The 14,599-nt window shown below is 41.5% G+C and overlaps 1 protein-coding gene across 1 annotated transcript in view; it reads left to right on the forward strand.

Moving 5' to 3' along the window:
* Positions 1-371: 371 nt before the first annotated feature.
* The window catches only part of ASRGL1 (asparaginase and isoaspartyl peptidase 1), a 28,186-nt gene continuing 13,958 nt past the window's right edge, over positions 372-14,599 (forward strand). The window contains exons 1-3 of the mRNA XM_075268363.1: positions 372-452; positions 9,442-9,633; positions 10,834-10,976. Coding sequence (XP_075124464.1) covers positions 9,447-9,633; positions 10,834-10,976 — 330 coding nt within the window. The 5' untranslated portion in view covers positions 372-452; positions 9,442-9,446. The remainder of the gene's footprint in view (positions 453-9,441; positions 9,634-10,833; positions 10,977-14,599) is intronic.

Consider the following 14,599-nt stretch of genomic DNA (forward strand, 5'->3'; position numbering starts at 1 on the left):
ATGAGAACTGAACTGCAACATGTCATAATCTTATGGTATTTGCTGACCTGATAACTACAAGGAGATAAAAAAACAAAAGTTGTCGTAAAACAAAAAAAAAAATAAAAATGCGCAAACTCATTTTCCTTGCAATAAATACTTTTCATGAACTAGTTCTAGACGACACCGACTACTAGCCCATAAGTGGGAGTAAGCATGTAATAGGAGACACTCCAGCAGAGCACAGCACCTCGGAGCAGGCGCCCCCTCCTCACCACTGACGCCGAGGACATGCTGAGGAAGGAGGCGGGGCAGTGAGCGCCGGAGGACGCGGCTGTCAGGTCAGGTGACCAGTGTGGAAGTCACGGGGGTAGTCGGGCAGCAGCCTGCTGTGTATGGTATAAACACCTGCTGGGCTGGTAACGTGTGCCCGGCTACATATACTACTACAGGTGTCAGCTGGTGGGAGACAGGTAAGTGAGAGAGAGACAGGTCCTATGCTGCCCCTGGTACATCCAGTGCATGTCCTGTGCCAGCACCTCTGACATGGGCAGAACGTGTCTGTGCTCAACAATGAATGGTCTTAGTGTTATATTTGCAGTGGGTACTATGCCCCATCATATGAACAGTCCTCTCTATGACTTGGTACTTGCATGTTGAAAAATAGAGTCATTTGCTAATGCTAGCATGCTGCCAAGTAGTACCCCAGTGTGTGGTTACATAGTATGTGCCGTGTCATGGAGGAATATGATGTGGCTAGTGACCTAGGCTAGCTGGAAAGCTAATGCTGTTTCCTCATGACACGGAAACATATGGTGGGGCAGGGGCTCTCTGAATATGCAGATTCTGTGATGGTAGCTACTGCACATTTTCTGTAACCGCCCCACCACCAAATGTGTAAAACAGGTAAGATATAAGGTGGGGCAGGCTGTATGAAATGGTTAACTTTAAGTCTACATAATCCCTGTAGGCATAGCATGGCACAGCACAAGCAGGTTGGCGCAGGATGGTTTATTACGTGTTGTGTTATATGTCACATTTTAGTCTGTGCAGGTTATTGCATGGTCCGTGTTTTGTCGATGCTGACTTCTAAGGCTCCGTTCCCACGGAGTAACGCGCCGCGCATTCAGACACGTATACACATGTCAGAGTGTGAGCGCTCAAAACAGATCCCATTCACTTCAATATGTGTCGGCTTACGGGCGCTATTGAAATCAATGGGTTAAAAAGCCTCCCATTGATTTCAATGTGTAGCGCCCGTAAGCCGGCACACATTGAAGTGAATGGGATCTGTTTTGAGCGCTCACACTCTGACATGTGTATACGTGTCTGAATGCGCGGCGCGTTACTCCGTGGGAACGGAGCCTAATAAGGGCTAGTTCACACGTTGGGGGTCGCGTGGGTTTTGACACAGAGAGTCAGAGGGTCAAAACCCACCTGCCACGACCGTCGCGGTTTTCCCCTCCGTAGCCGGTTCAAATGAATGAGCCGAAACAGGAGGGTGCTGCCGCTAGGCGGAAGCTGCGGTCCAGCGCGCCGCGGCTTCCGCCTGAAGAACGGACATGTCGCTTCTTTTCTCCGCTAGCAGCAGCCCGTCACTAGTGGAAAAAAGAAGCCCGGCAGTCTGCATAGACCACCATTGTAAAGGGACGGTTTTTGAAGCGAAATCCGCTGTCAAAAACCTCCCCTTTGCTCACGTGTGAACTGACCCTAAGAGGTGGACTGAAGTTGTGCTGCAGGAGAAGTTGTTTGTTGCTACCCTGTGGTGAGATGTCAGGCATTTGCCTAGGTTATAAAGGTGGGAATGGCTCTATATTTAAAAAGGTTATGATAAGAAGAATATTTCTCCTCTATCCATATTCACTTTAATGGCAGCGCCAGAGGTAGCTGAAGTACAGCACTCGGCCATCCCTGGTGCTCTCATTAAAGTGAATCGGAACACAGATACAATATGTCCTGTCCAGTAGGGACATGCCTATTCACTCTGGTTACAGTCTGGCTGAATTCACAACTGGGATAAAAAAAAAAAGCCCCTGTTCTTGGTAGGGGTCTCAACAGTTGGACTCCCACCAACCAGCTACTTTTCCTCTATTCTGTGGATAGAGGCTAAATATTCTTTGTGGTATAACACCTTTAAGGGCCCATTTCTGCACTTTGAGGGACTGGGCTAGCATGGAGGTCACTTTGAGAGTGTGACTGTGTAAGGGCGAGGAGGATGGTTTAGGAACATAACCAGCTAGGAAACTTGATGGACAACGTGAGGAGTGAAAGCACCTCTTGGCCGGAGCGATGCCCATCGGTTCTCCAAGCTGAGGCAATTGTGAGTAGGATGGCAGGTTCTCCAGTGGCGGCCAGTGCATACCCCATATCAGCGGAAGCATGTTTGCTGTTGAAGCCTGTGATTTTGTGTACTAGGCTTTACATTTTACTGTTGATTTTCCTCTGAAATATTCCATCTGCTGTGTTTGCAACATTACCTGTAGTTTCATTCTGACTAAAAACGTCCAAACTAGAACTGTTATTATGGGGGCTCTTCAGGGCAAACCTAAATGAAACCCCTCCCCTGGGCTCCGGCGCTCCTCCTGGTCCTCTTCTGGCCTCCTGAATAATGTCATGGAGTACGGAGGTCTGTGATGGTTGGCTGAATGACATCATCTCCTCTGATTATCAACTATATCTTTTTCTCATTGTAAACAAATCTTTTCCCTGTTTGGGGAGTTGTTTTTAATATTGACCGTGGGATTTCTCATATGAACCATCCCATTGTAGATCAAACAACTGCCTCATGGCCATCAAAAAACCATCATGTACTGCTAGGTGTAAAATTGAGTCGCAACATTTCTCTCTCTAAACCTCTCCATAGGTAAGACATTGTTGTGGGGGCTTTTTTTTTTTTTTTTTTTAACCCCTTCTCGACATGCGCTGTAATAGTACGGCGCATGTCGGGTCTGTAACTATGGTGACCGCCCGGGAGCTGGGCGGCCGCCATAGCTGCCGGGTGTCTACTGCTTTAAGCAGTAGACAACCGGCTCTAATGCCTCCGATCGGTCCCCGCATGGGCGCTGCCATTTTGGCCGGGATCGCCGACTCCTGGAGCATGCTCCAGGGCTGACGTCCCGTTGCCATGACAGCCGGGAGCCTTGTACAGGCTCCCAGGCTTGTCTGCAAATCCTCTCTTTTGCAGGCTGGACTATGCAGCCTGCAAAAGAAAGGATGCTTTATTGCAATGCATTAGCATTGTAATGCATTGCATTAGTGATCAGACCCCCTGGGGTTCAACACCCCTAGGGGGTCTAATAAATGCAAAAAAAAAATTAAATTAAATTAAAAGTTCAAATCACCCCCCTTTCCCTAGAACACATATAAAAGTAGTTAAAAACTGTGAAACATATACATGTTAGGTATCCCCGTGTCCGAAATCGCCCGCTCTACAAATCTATAAAAATATTTTTCCTGTTCGGTAAACGCCGTAGCGGGAAAAATAGTCGAAAGTGCCAAACCGCCGTTTTTTCACTGTTTTGATTCTGATAAAAATTTGAATAAAAAGTGATCAAAGCAATAACATTTCCCAAAAATGGTAGAACTAAAAAGTACACCCGGCCCCGCAAAAAAGACGCCCTATGCATCCCCGTACACTTACGTATAAAAAAGTTACGGACGTCGGAATATGGCGACTTTTAGAAAAAAAATTTTTTAACACAGTTTTGGAATTTTTTTTAGGGGTCAAAATGTAAATAAAACCATATAAATTTGGTATCCCTGGAACCGTACCGAAACACAGAATATAGGGGACATGTCATTTTGGCTGCACAGTGAACGCCGTAAAACCAAAGCCCGTAAGAAAGTCGCAGAAATGCATTTTTTCTTCAAATCCACCCCATTCTGAATTTTTTTTCCTGCTTCCCAGTACATTATATAGAATAATTAATGGTAGTATCATGAAGAAAAATTCGTCCCGCAAAAATTAAGACCTCATATGGCTCTGGGAGCGGAGAAATAAAAAAGTTATGGGGTTTAGAAGGAGGGGAGTCAAAAACGAAAATCAAAAAATGCCATCGGCGGGAAGGGGTTAAAGAAGTGAGCTGATTGATAATATGTAGATCGGGCTTTTTATGTAAAACCTATATAATGTTTTATCTGGGGTCAGAGGTTGAAAAAAAGGGCCAGCTTTTTTTTTTTTTTTTTAATTACCCTGGTAATTATTAATCATACATATGTTACACAACTGAACTGTATTCATGGGTGAAGAGATAACGTTTACTGCTCAGGGGCACATATCCATGAGCTAGCGAATATCATTGTCTCTGTCCATGTATTACACATGGAAGGTAGCTCACTTGAATAATCACTATGTAATCCTACATTTCCTGCACTAAGGATTAGTCATCAATATCTTAATCCTGGCAAATTTATGAAAAATGTCATAAAAACAATTATTTTTTTTTAAATGTAGATTGTGAGCCCCACATAGGGCTCACTATGTACAATTTCTTTTCCCCTATCAGTATGTCTTTTTTTTTTTTTTTTTTTTTTTTTTTTTTTGGAATATGGGATGGAAATCCGTGCAAACACAGGGAGAACATACAAACTCCTTGCAGATGGTTTTTTGCCCTTGGTGGGACTTGAACACCAGGACCCAGTGCTGCAAGGCTGCAGTGATAACCACTGAGCCACCGTGTGGTCCCATGAAACCAATTTCTGACTGTGCTAGTACATTCATCGAAATGTAATTAGGTGGTTTCTTTTACACAAATTTCATCATAGGGATCATGTAAAATCAGTACACTTAGATGCAGTGTAGTGTTACTTTATTAACCCCTTAGTGACTAAACTTATGCCTTTTTACATTAGCCACTGACGACTCTATTTACTTTTTTTTTTTTTTTACATGTATAGCTGCCTTGTAAAAAATCCAGAAAAATCATGCTAGGGCTTATTTTTGGGGTAGGTCTTAGGGGGCATTCACACGGAGTAACTTGCGTAAGAATCAGCACTGCAAAACAGAATCCCATTGAGTTCAATGAGTTCTGTTTTACACGCGGTACACATTAAAATCAATGGGAGGCTTTTTTACCCACTGATTTCAATGTGTACCACGTGTAAAACGGAACCCGTTGATCTCAATGGGATTCTGTTTTGCAGCGCTGATTCTTACGCGAGTTATCGTGCCAGAATCAGCTCCGCGTTACTCCGTGTGAATGCCCCCTTATTTTCAGAGAAACATGGTATGTGTATTACCAAGATTCAGTAGCATGATATGACACATAAATAAGCAATACACAAGTAAAAAAGAGGAGTGTCCTAAAATTATTGTTTATTAATGGTAATTAAGGAAAAATGTGTCCATTAATTGTGATTTTTGAATTGGATAATAATCGTTCACCATCTGCCCACATAAATTTCATAAAAAGCAATCCAGAGGTTTTATGCACCCTAATAAAAAAAACAAAAAACCCAGATCTTCCCTCAAAAAAAAACCCCTTACAATAAAATATCTGACCAGTGTAGTTGGGGAAAAAAGTTACAAACTCCAGCTTGAAAATAAATTGAAACTGCTATATTCACATCTGCTGTGTTAGGAATCTCTGTTGCAGGACTTTTTCATCCTGCAAAATGACATATGCTAGAAAGGAAGCCCAGCAGACCACATTATAGACAGTGCTCCTAGATCCTATAATGGAACAGAACAACGGAACACAACGCAGATCTGAAAGTAGCCTTATAGCTTATGGAAAATCGCGATGCAAATACTTATTATTGTGCAAAAGTGAATAAAAACAAGAATATAAATTGGTAGCCCTGCAATTGGATGGAACAGAGAATTATTTTATCAGGTTATTCAAATGGTCACTAACTTTTTAGACAACTTACTTTCATTTCATAGAGCATGTGGTCGTGGACCTAAATATATTGCAGTTTAACTAAAACTGTTGCTGCTTTTTTCCTCAACCATCTCTCTAAAGTTCTAACCACTAAAAGTCTCCATTCTAGCTAATTTGCTGTTCACACAGTACAGGAACGATGTTGTGAGGTGACGTCTCTGACTGTTTAAATTTATTGTTTCTTCCATCTGGACTGCCATGAACACTTCTTCTAGTTGTGACTGTAAAGTTTGTAACAGAGACATCTTTGGCTCCTCACTTTTCTAGGCACCCGACCACATTGTCCTTAACTACATAAAATCTCCTTCCTGCTGATGTCATCAATTATAAAATATATGACATAAAATCCCCTTGGAAATGAATAATACCCACGTATGACTTTCTAATTTAATAATGTTCCTATGTGCCCCTTTATTTAATACTGCCCACAATGAATAATTTCCCAAAGTTATTAATGCCTTGTGTACCTCCTTAAAGAGGACCTTTCACCTCCTGGGGCACATGCAGTTTAATACACCGCTAGAAAGCCGACAGTGTTCAGAATTCTGCACACTATCGGCTTTCCCGTTCTGTACCCCTGGTGAAGAGCTATCAGTGCCATTACCGTAGCTCTTCACTGTCAGAAGGGTGTTTCTGACAGTCTGTCAGGCTCAGGACAGTGACATTATCATGTTGAAGTCTGTTCCAGGACGCAGACTTCTTAGGGCAGGTTGTAGGCCACAGACCTGAAGTGGCTTGTGGGCTACTTACTAGCAGGGAAATAAGCTAGATTCTTCCTTCTCTACTATGTGTTTCAACTCTATAAGTGTCATGCGCGATGAAGTTAATGGGGTATTCCCATGTCGCATACTTACGAGTCTCCGATGCTGTAAATTCTTCTTTCTTCCAGCTTTGTTGCATCATTGGTGAGCGGGGTTACATATGCAAAGCCAGTGGCGAGAAGACGCCGCTTCTATGCTGCTGGCCCTGCGTGTGCGCTCCTGATGCAGTTAGGCATCGGACGTACAGCCTTCACAATGCAATTTAGACCCGGCATCCGCTGTAATAGAGAGGTGGATGCCGGGGATTGTTAGACGCTGGCACAGGTGCCTGCAACATCGCTACACTCCTGCCCTGCATGAAGGCAGAAGCAATGCTGCTATTCCGCTCCTCCGCCCCCCCCCCCCCTCCGGAATAGCAGCATCGCTCCTGCCGCTGCTGGCTTCATGCAGGGCAGGAGCGTAGCGATGTTGCAGGCACCTGTGCCGGCGTCTACACTCCCCGGCATCCGCCTCTCTATTACAGCGGACGCCGGGTCTGTATTGGTGGCCCCTACCCCCCTCCAGGCTCGCTCCTGTGCACTTAGCCCCTCCTCCCTCCCCCCTGAATGCAGCAGATACTTCACTTGACTTTTGACCAGATAAGTCAAGGGATGTGTCAACAGAGAAATGAATAAAGTAAGATAGTGGACAAACAAAGCAGTTTTGCTGAAGCAATGTATTGAGGAAAAGTCTTACATTCATATTATCAAGCAGTATAGATAGGATCCTTGTGATGGGACAACCCCTTTAATCCGTGTTGCCGCCGCCCCCCAGCCTACCCGCTAGCTATGCCTCTACTTCCATTCCATTTTGCTTACTTCAGTGAGTGTAGAGGCAATCCTTTTTCTCTCTTTATACAGTGAATGGAGAAGAGAGGGGTTGAGTCTCCTCACAGACTGCACAGAATAGTACAACTTCAATGTAAGAAAAGTCTTCTATGTTCTTGTATTCTGGCTACTTGTATGGTTACAGATGGGATAGTATTCAATGACAGCAAGCTGCTTTCCTGACTGCTTAGAAATTGTTTTGTTTTTTTCTTGTGTTTTATCTGCTTGGCTGCAATTACTTGCCCTGTATTTACAGTCCAATGTTCCTGGATCTCCTATAGTATGGTCATTTGGGCTTTTCTCTGCTATTTGTTTGCAGTTTGTATAGTTACTTCTGGAAGAATGGTAGAACATTATCAGTAATGGGAGCAGACAACTTCTTATTGTATGTACCCATAGCCTTAGACATAAGTAAGTGTGTTTAAGCCATTGTTTGATTATGAGCTGCAGAAAACAGATAGTACACCATGTATGAAATCTTATACAGTCATAGAACAGACTGCCCAGCAAGACCCTGCACATATTTCAATGTTTCATAAAAATTCAGGCACCCTTCCGCCCCACTTCTGTATTTCCTGGACAATATGGGTGTTACAGGGGACAAATGTTATTGTTTGTATAATAAAAAAAACAACAATCTACATTTTTTTCAATATACTTTGTGAATGCCAATCAGTTCCTCATGGATCCCTACTTGTCATTCTTTCTGCTTACGTCTAGTGGATAAAATTCAGTCCGTGGTTATGTGACATATGGTCCATGGTCATGTGACATATGGTCCGTGGTTATGTGACATATGGTCCGTGGTTATGTGACATATGGTCCATGGTCATGTGACATATGGTCCATGGTCATGTGACATATGGTCCATGGTCATGTGACATATGGTCCAGGGTCATATGATGAACATACAGGTGCACAGTTTGTTACCAGGAAGAAATTTGATTACTTTACTGTGATTATAACGAGCTGTGCACCTGTGTGTACATCACATGACTCGGGACCGTAAAAAACATGACCATGGACTGATTTTTATCCACCAGAAGTAAGATATGAGATATGGGAAAACAGTGAGGAACTGATACAGAAAGAATACTGTATTGGAAAATTGTACAACTTTTCATTATACAAACAATAACGTTTGTGTCTCAATATTGGTTTGAACCTGGACAACTCCTTTGATGATCAGTGACCTTTTTTTCATCTTTCCATCTCCAACATTCATAACTTTTTTTTTTTTTTTTTTTCTGTTGACCTAGTCATGTGTGGCTTACTCTTTGCCTGACAAGTACTTTCATTTTGCACTATTTTGGGGTACACATTGTGTTTCTATTAACTTATATTAATGGTTTTGGGGGGTTGTTAAAAAAAAAAAAAAAAAAAATCCTATAATTTTTTTTTTTTTTTTTTTTTTTTACAAAATTCAATCTGCATTGAAAATGACATGATATATTCTATTGCATTTTACTTAATACAACGCTATTTTTTAAGAATAAACAATTTTCCTGGGGTCGGTTACTAGCGTATAGTTTTATTGTTTGTCTCTAGCACGCATTCCATACTTTTGTATGCTGTGGAAATTTGCCATACCTTGGGGATCTTAGGGGCTGAAGGGGTGATGGTCTTGCCTGCTAGCCACCCAAGTGTTGTGATCGTTATTGATTACAACAACTGTGGGGTTATGCAGGCACAGCATCATTCTCTTACCCTCAGTGTGATGTAGTAGGCTGTTAAGCAGGGAAGGGTTAATCAACAAGATCTGTGTTTATCAAAGTGGTGACATTAAATACTATACCTTACCTCACAAAATGAAGCCCTCATTTAGCCACATTGATGGAAAAATAAAAAGATATGGCTCTTGGTATGTGTACAAGGAAAAAAATGAGCGTGGTCATTATGACTCAAACCAGTTGGCCTACTAAAAGGTTAATCTACTCTTTATTTCACTTCTAGTAAATATGAAACCAGTTATTGTGGTCCATGGCGGTGCTGGATCGATCATGAAAGAATATGAAGAAGGCTATTGTTCTGGAGTAAAGAGAGCTGCTCTGCAAGGTTACAAGATACTGGCGGAAGGAGGAGATGCAGTTTCAGCTGTAGAAGAAGCTGTGGTGGTGCTTGAAGATGATCCACTTTTTAATGCAGGTGAAAATTTGCAGAATATATGTGTTGGCACAGACACAGATATTCTCTCCATTCATCAGCTACAGCAGATCTTGTTCTGCCTTCTACACCATAGGAAAAAGTAATGTACATGACTTTCATGAATTGTGTCAAAGTAATCTTCATTCAAGAAGTTAAAGGGATTCTATCATTAGAATCCCATTTTTAAAAAAATATTAACACATAGGAATATACTTCGGAAAGGCTATTATTCTCCTACTTTTAGAAGTATTCTCTGCGCCACTGTTTTAGTTATATTCCCGGTTTTGTGCAATATCCAAATGATTTTTCTCACAGCACTGGGGACGTTCCCCAACACTCAAACAGCACTGGGGGCATCTCCAATGCTGCTTGAAAAATCTCAAGTACGGCCTCATCTTCTTCTGGATTGCCTCTCCACTGCATCTTCTTCCGGCACTGGTCTTCAAAATCCCAGGCATGCGTAGTCGGCTCTGTCATCATTTGCATACTGCAGAAAAATGGGAATATCACCGAAATGGCGGCGTGGAGAAGACTTCTAAAGGTAGAAGAAGAATAGCCTTTCTTAAGGCTATTCCTACATGTTAATATTAAAAAATGGGATTCTAATGATAGAATCCCTTTAAAGAGAACCTTTCATGTCCTACTGCACATGCGGTTTTATATACTGCTCGAAAGTCAACAGCGCGCTGAATTCAGCTTTCGGCTTTCCCGTTATGTGCCCTAGGGGAAGAGATATCGGTGCATTTACTGATGGCTCTTCACTATCAGAAGGGCGCTCCTGACAGTCTACCTGGGAATGCTGCTGCTGAGAGTCTGGTGCTCATAATGTATTTACATGGCAGAATATTCAGCCCCTGTTTCATTTACCTATTTCTTGCCAAAAGTGTTGATGAATCCCATTAGTAGGAGTTCCTAGTTTCCATTTTTGTGTTTAGAACAGTATATATTAGATACAAGGAAATTTCTAAAATGCCTAAATAATTGTATACAAATGCATTAATAAATATAATAAATATTGATATTTTTTTTTACTTTTCCTTATTTTATGATTTAATTTCTCCAGTGCACAGATAAATGTCTCATGATGATCACGTGTTCTTGCTTTTGAGATGAGTGAACATGTAGATTTTCTTTTTTCCTCACTGAACATATCTCAGAATTTAGTCTTTTGTGTGTTAACCTTATGGTTTGTTTCCTTAGGCCATGGATCTGTTTTGAATGAAGAAGGAGAAGTGGAGATGGATGCTATTATCATGGATGGCAAGGATTTAACCTCAGGAGCTGTTTCTGCTGTCAGATGCATTGCTAACCCAATAAAACTGGCCCGTCTTGTAATGGAAAAGGTATTTCAGTGAAGATATCTATGGGGGATGTATGGTGAATCTGCTGTGCATGCCAGTCTGTCAGTAATCACTACTGTTCACAGAATGTAACCCCTGCAGTCTGACTAGAATTGGAAATATGGCTGCTACCCATAACAACCAGTCATTGTCTCAGTACTAACTAATAATAGTGACAAAGTAGTTTTGTTAGTTACTAGGGCACGCCTGACAATGTTATGTGATCAGACACAGCAATATAAATGACGGTTTGTTTTTCAGTGTTTATACTTTTGTGTCTGATAATGGGATAAGTGGGGTCTTTTTAAGCTTTCGTGTGATTGTTTGCATCAGTAGGGGGTTGATAGGCTTTGAGTCCATTCACACGGTGTAATGCGGTGCTGATTCTGGCATGATAACTCGCTGCAGAATCAGTGCTGATAAAAAGCTTCCCATTGCTTTCAATGGGTTCCGTCTTCTGTGCGGAACACATTGAAGTCAATGAGAGTCTTTTTATCAGCGCTGATTCTGCCGCAAGTTATCATGGCAGACTCAGCGCCACTTTACCCCATGTGAATGCCTCCTGACAGAGGAAGCCCCTTCCCTCTCTTTAACTGCTTAGATGGTGCAGTGGGTATTGACCATGGTATCGAAGTGCAAAAGTGAATGTGGCTGAAAATGGGCAGCAATTACAGCATCATCTTAAACAATGATATAGCTACATACAGGCAGCTGTAAATCTGGGCAATGTTGGACATCTTTGGGAACGGACAGTTAAGGACACCCACGGACAGTAAAAGAACTCACCCGATGTCCATTTAAATCAATGCAAAATGTCACGGACACAGCTAGTGTCTGATGCTAATGTCCGCAAAGATTTTGCACGGACATTAGCAGTGGACACTAGCTGTCAGACACCGACGTTAGTGTGAACGCTCCCTAATCTATAGAGAAGGCATTGCTGTGTAAGCTGTATTATATAGTACTATTATAGAAGGCAGTCTTATTTGTAGAGATGAGGAGGCTATTTCTGTTATAGCAGTTGAGTGCCTGCTAGCAGAGACACAGTCCATAAATGACATAGTAAAGGTTAATAAATGTCTTTGTCAATTTGAAATGACATTTCACATTTGCTAAGAGAGTACTGTGAGAAATAGATTTACAAATGTGGTTTGAAGCAAAAATGCACAAAGGGCCAAAGCTGTTTAGGGCCTGTGCAATGTAGTAGAAGCTGTGTTTTACAACTGCACATTCCCTATGAAGACAGGTAGTGTAAACACCTGTACAAATATTGATCTAGGAAATACTATTCTGAGACTGTCTGTAATATAACACTTTATCTGTTAGATTAGACAGTCCATTCTGTATCCATCTGTTACCAGTATATATCTTATCTTTTAGTCATGTGACATCAACCATGTTGTGTGAACACAGGCCTTTCTAAGATATTTCTCCAGATGCACCTCTTTCCAAAATTGAATTTGTCTTGTAGGAGAAAAAGAAGCATCTTGAAGAAATGTTTAGAACTGCCAGTATAAAAGGGAGTCTGTCACCAGGACCCAGCATATCAAGCCAGCCTGGTAGACAGATGGGTTAGGGGGTCACTTATTTCAAATTGTGTTTTCACCTTGTGAATCTGTGCCTCTGTTGACAAGATATAGATTTTCTTTTTTTCAATGTACAAATGAGCTGTTTGGAGCAACAAGGGGGTGGGACTTATCTCTTTGGAGCAATGGTTACATCATCAGTGCTTTAAATACTTAATTCACATATTGACAGAAACAGTGATATCTCAGCAATGGACACACTAGTTCATAAAGGTAAAACACTGCTCGATTACGGTCACCTGAATCAAACTATCTTTGGGACTGGTTTGGACACTTTCAATTAACTTTAATCACTTGTGCTGCAGACAGCATATGATAGCACCTACTAATAAGCATTGCTACCAGTGTTTCCTGGGTCTTCTACTGTAGATACAAATGTACACCCTCATCTCTTGGTTCTTGTATGTAAGTCCCTCCTCCTGTTTTCGATTCACAGCCTCCAACTGTCTCTTCCCTGCTAGTAGTACAGGACCTGTGATGCCGTCACTGCAAGGTCCTTCGTCGTCTTCTAAGTAGTGATCTATACAGAGTGGGGCTGCAGCTCCCTGTGTCTATCATATCATAGATCTACTGTGCACATGGAGATCTATGATAAACACAGCTAGCTTCTCATGGTTTCCTTATAGTTATGATATATAAAAAAAAATTGAGAAATTTTGCAACATTGCATTACATATACTGAGTCACATTACGTTAAAATGTGAATTACTGACGAAACAGCAATGCATCTATGATGTTACCCAACTTTTTTTTGTTTATTTTAGCTATATTTTAAAATGTAAGCCTGTGATTTAAAGGGGTATTCCACTTCATTTTTCAACCTCTTGGGAGGTGCAAAATAACAAACTTTATATACTCTCTTGTCCACCTGGCCAGGATTAACCGGAGAGTCTTTATTCGGGTCCATCGTCTTCCTGATCTTAAGCCCACACGGCAGTGTGTCAGGCAAAGATAAGCAGTGGTGCTCAATCTGAGTATTAGTGATCAGCTGCTGATCAGCCAACATCCTCATATACAGCAGAAGGTGCACAAAGTCTGGGGACCTGAATGCATACTCTTTGCTGGATCCCTGGCTCAACGGACAAGTATATCATGTTTATTACTGTAATTGTGCTCAGGGTTTCAAAAAAAGATAAGGAATATCCCTTTAAAGGTATGCCTGAATTTCCCTCATTACAAATCCTAATGCAAAATGTTGCATTAGGATTTGTAAAATTTGCACATTGCAGCTGAACATAACGTATTAGACTGGTTCTAGGAGGATTGCTTGTAAAAAAAACATAAAAAAAAACAAAAAAAAACAAACCCTATGGCTACAGCAAAATCTGAAATGCATGGCCTGAACCCTAAATATAAAATCTATACAAAGGTATTCTATTTCTAGAATGTGTGTGCTATATGGAACTTGTGTGACCTCCTTTTTTTGGTTTTCTGGTTTTCCTGTTTGTCGATTATGCTCACAGCTCATTTAGACATGCCAACCTACATTAAGAAATATGCAATGAAATACCCGGTACATGAACACATAGAGGGACATTCCTTAGATCTAGATGAATTGAAAATAGCTGTCTGTGGATTTTTTACAGTAATATATTGTGCTGGGAATGCATTTATATTGTTGTACAGAATTACTGAATTGGCACTACTATGATTTATGAATTTGGTGACATCTTGTGGACACGTCTTTGTGTGTAGGTTGCACACAGCTGTGTTTGTCTCCTGGTTTTTTTAGTGCTGCAGTAGTTCTTACTCTTTTAATACAGAATTATTTGTATAGAATGCCTATTTCTGTTTATAGAAATGGATAAGTTTGACTTCATTTGCTGCAAAAAATGTCTACCATCTCTCCTATACATATTGAATTGTTACCACTGTGTTACGGAGCACATTATAGTGATAATAAAGAAATCTTGGCAATTGGTGCACTGGGGGGCGGGTCTTTCAGGTAGGATTGGTGGTGATATACCAGTGGGAGGATAAACTATTGCTATACAAGGTTGCACAGGCAGGAGGTGGTAGAGGTCTTGGGGAGCTTCAGGC

This window comes from Leptodactylus fuscus, chromosome 3, assembly GCF_031893055.1.
Source record: "Leptodactylus fuscus isolate aLepFus1 chromosome 3, aLepFus1.hap2, whole genome shotgun sequence".
NCBI classification, from domain to species: domain Eukaryota; kingdom Metazoa; phylum Chordata; class Amphibia; order Anura; family Leptodactylidae; genus Leptodactylus; species Leptodactylus fuscus.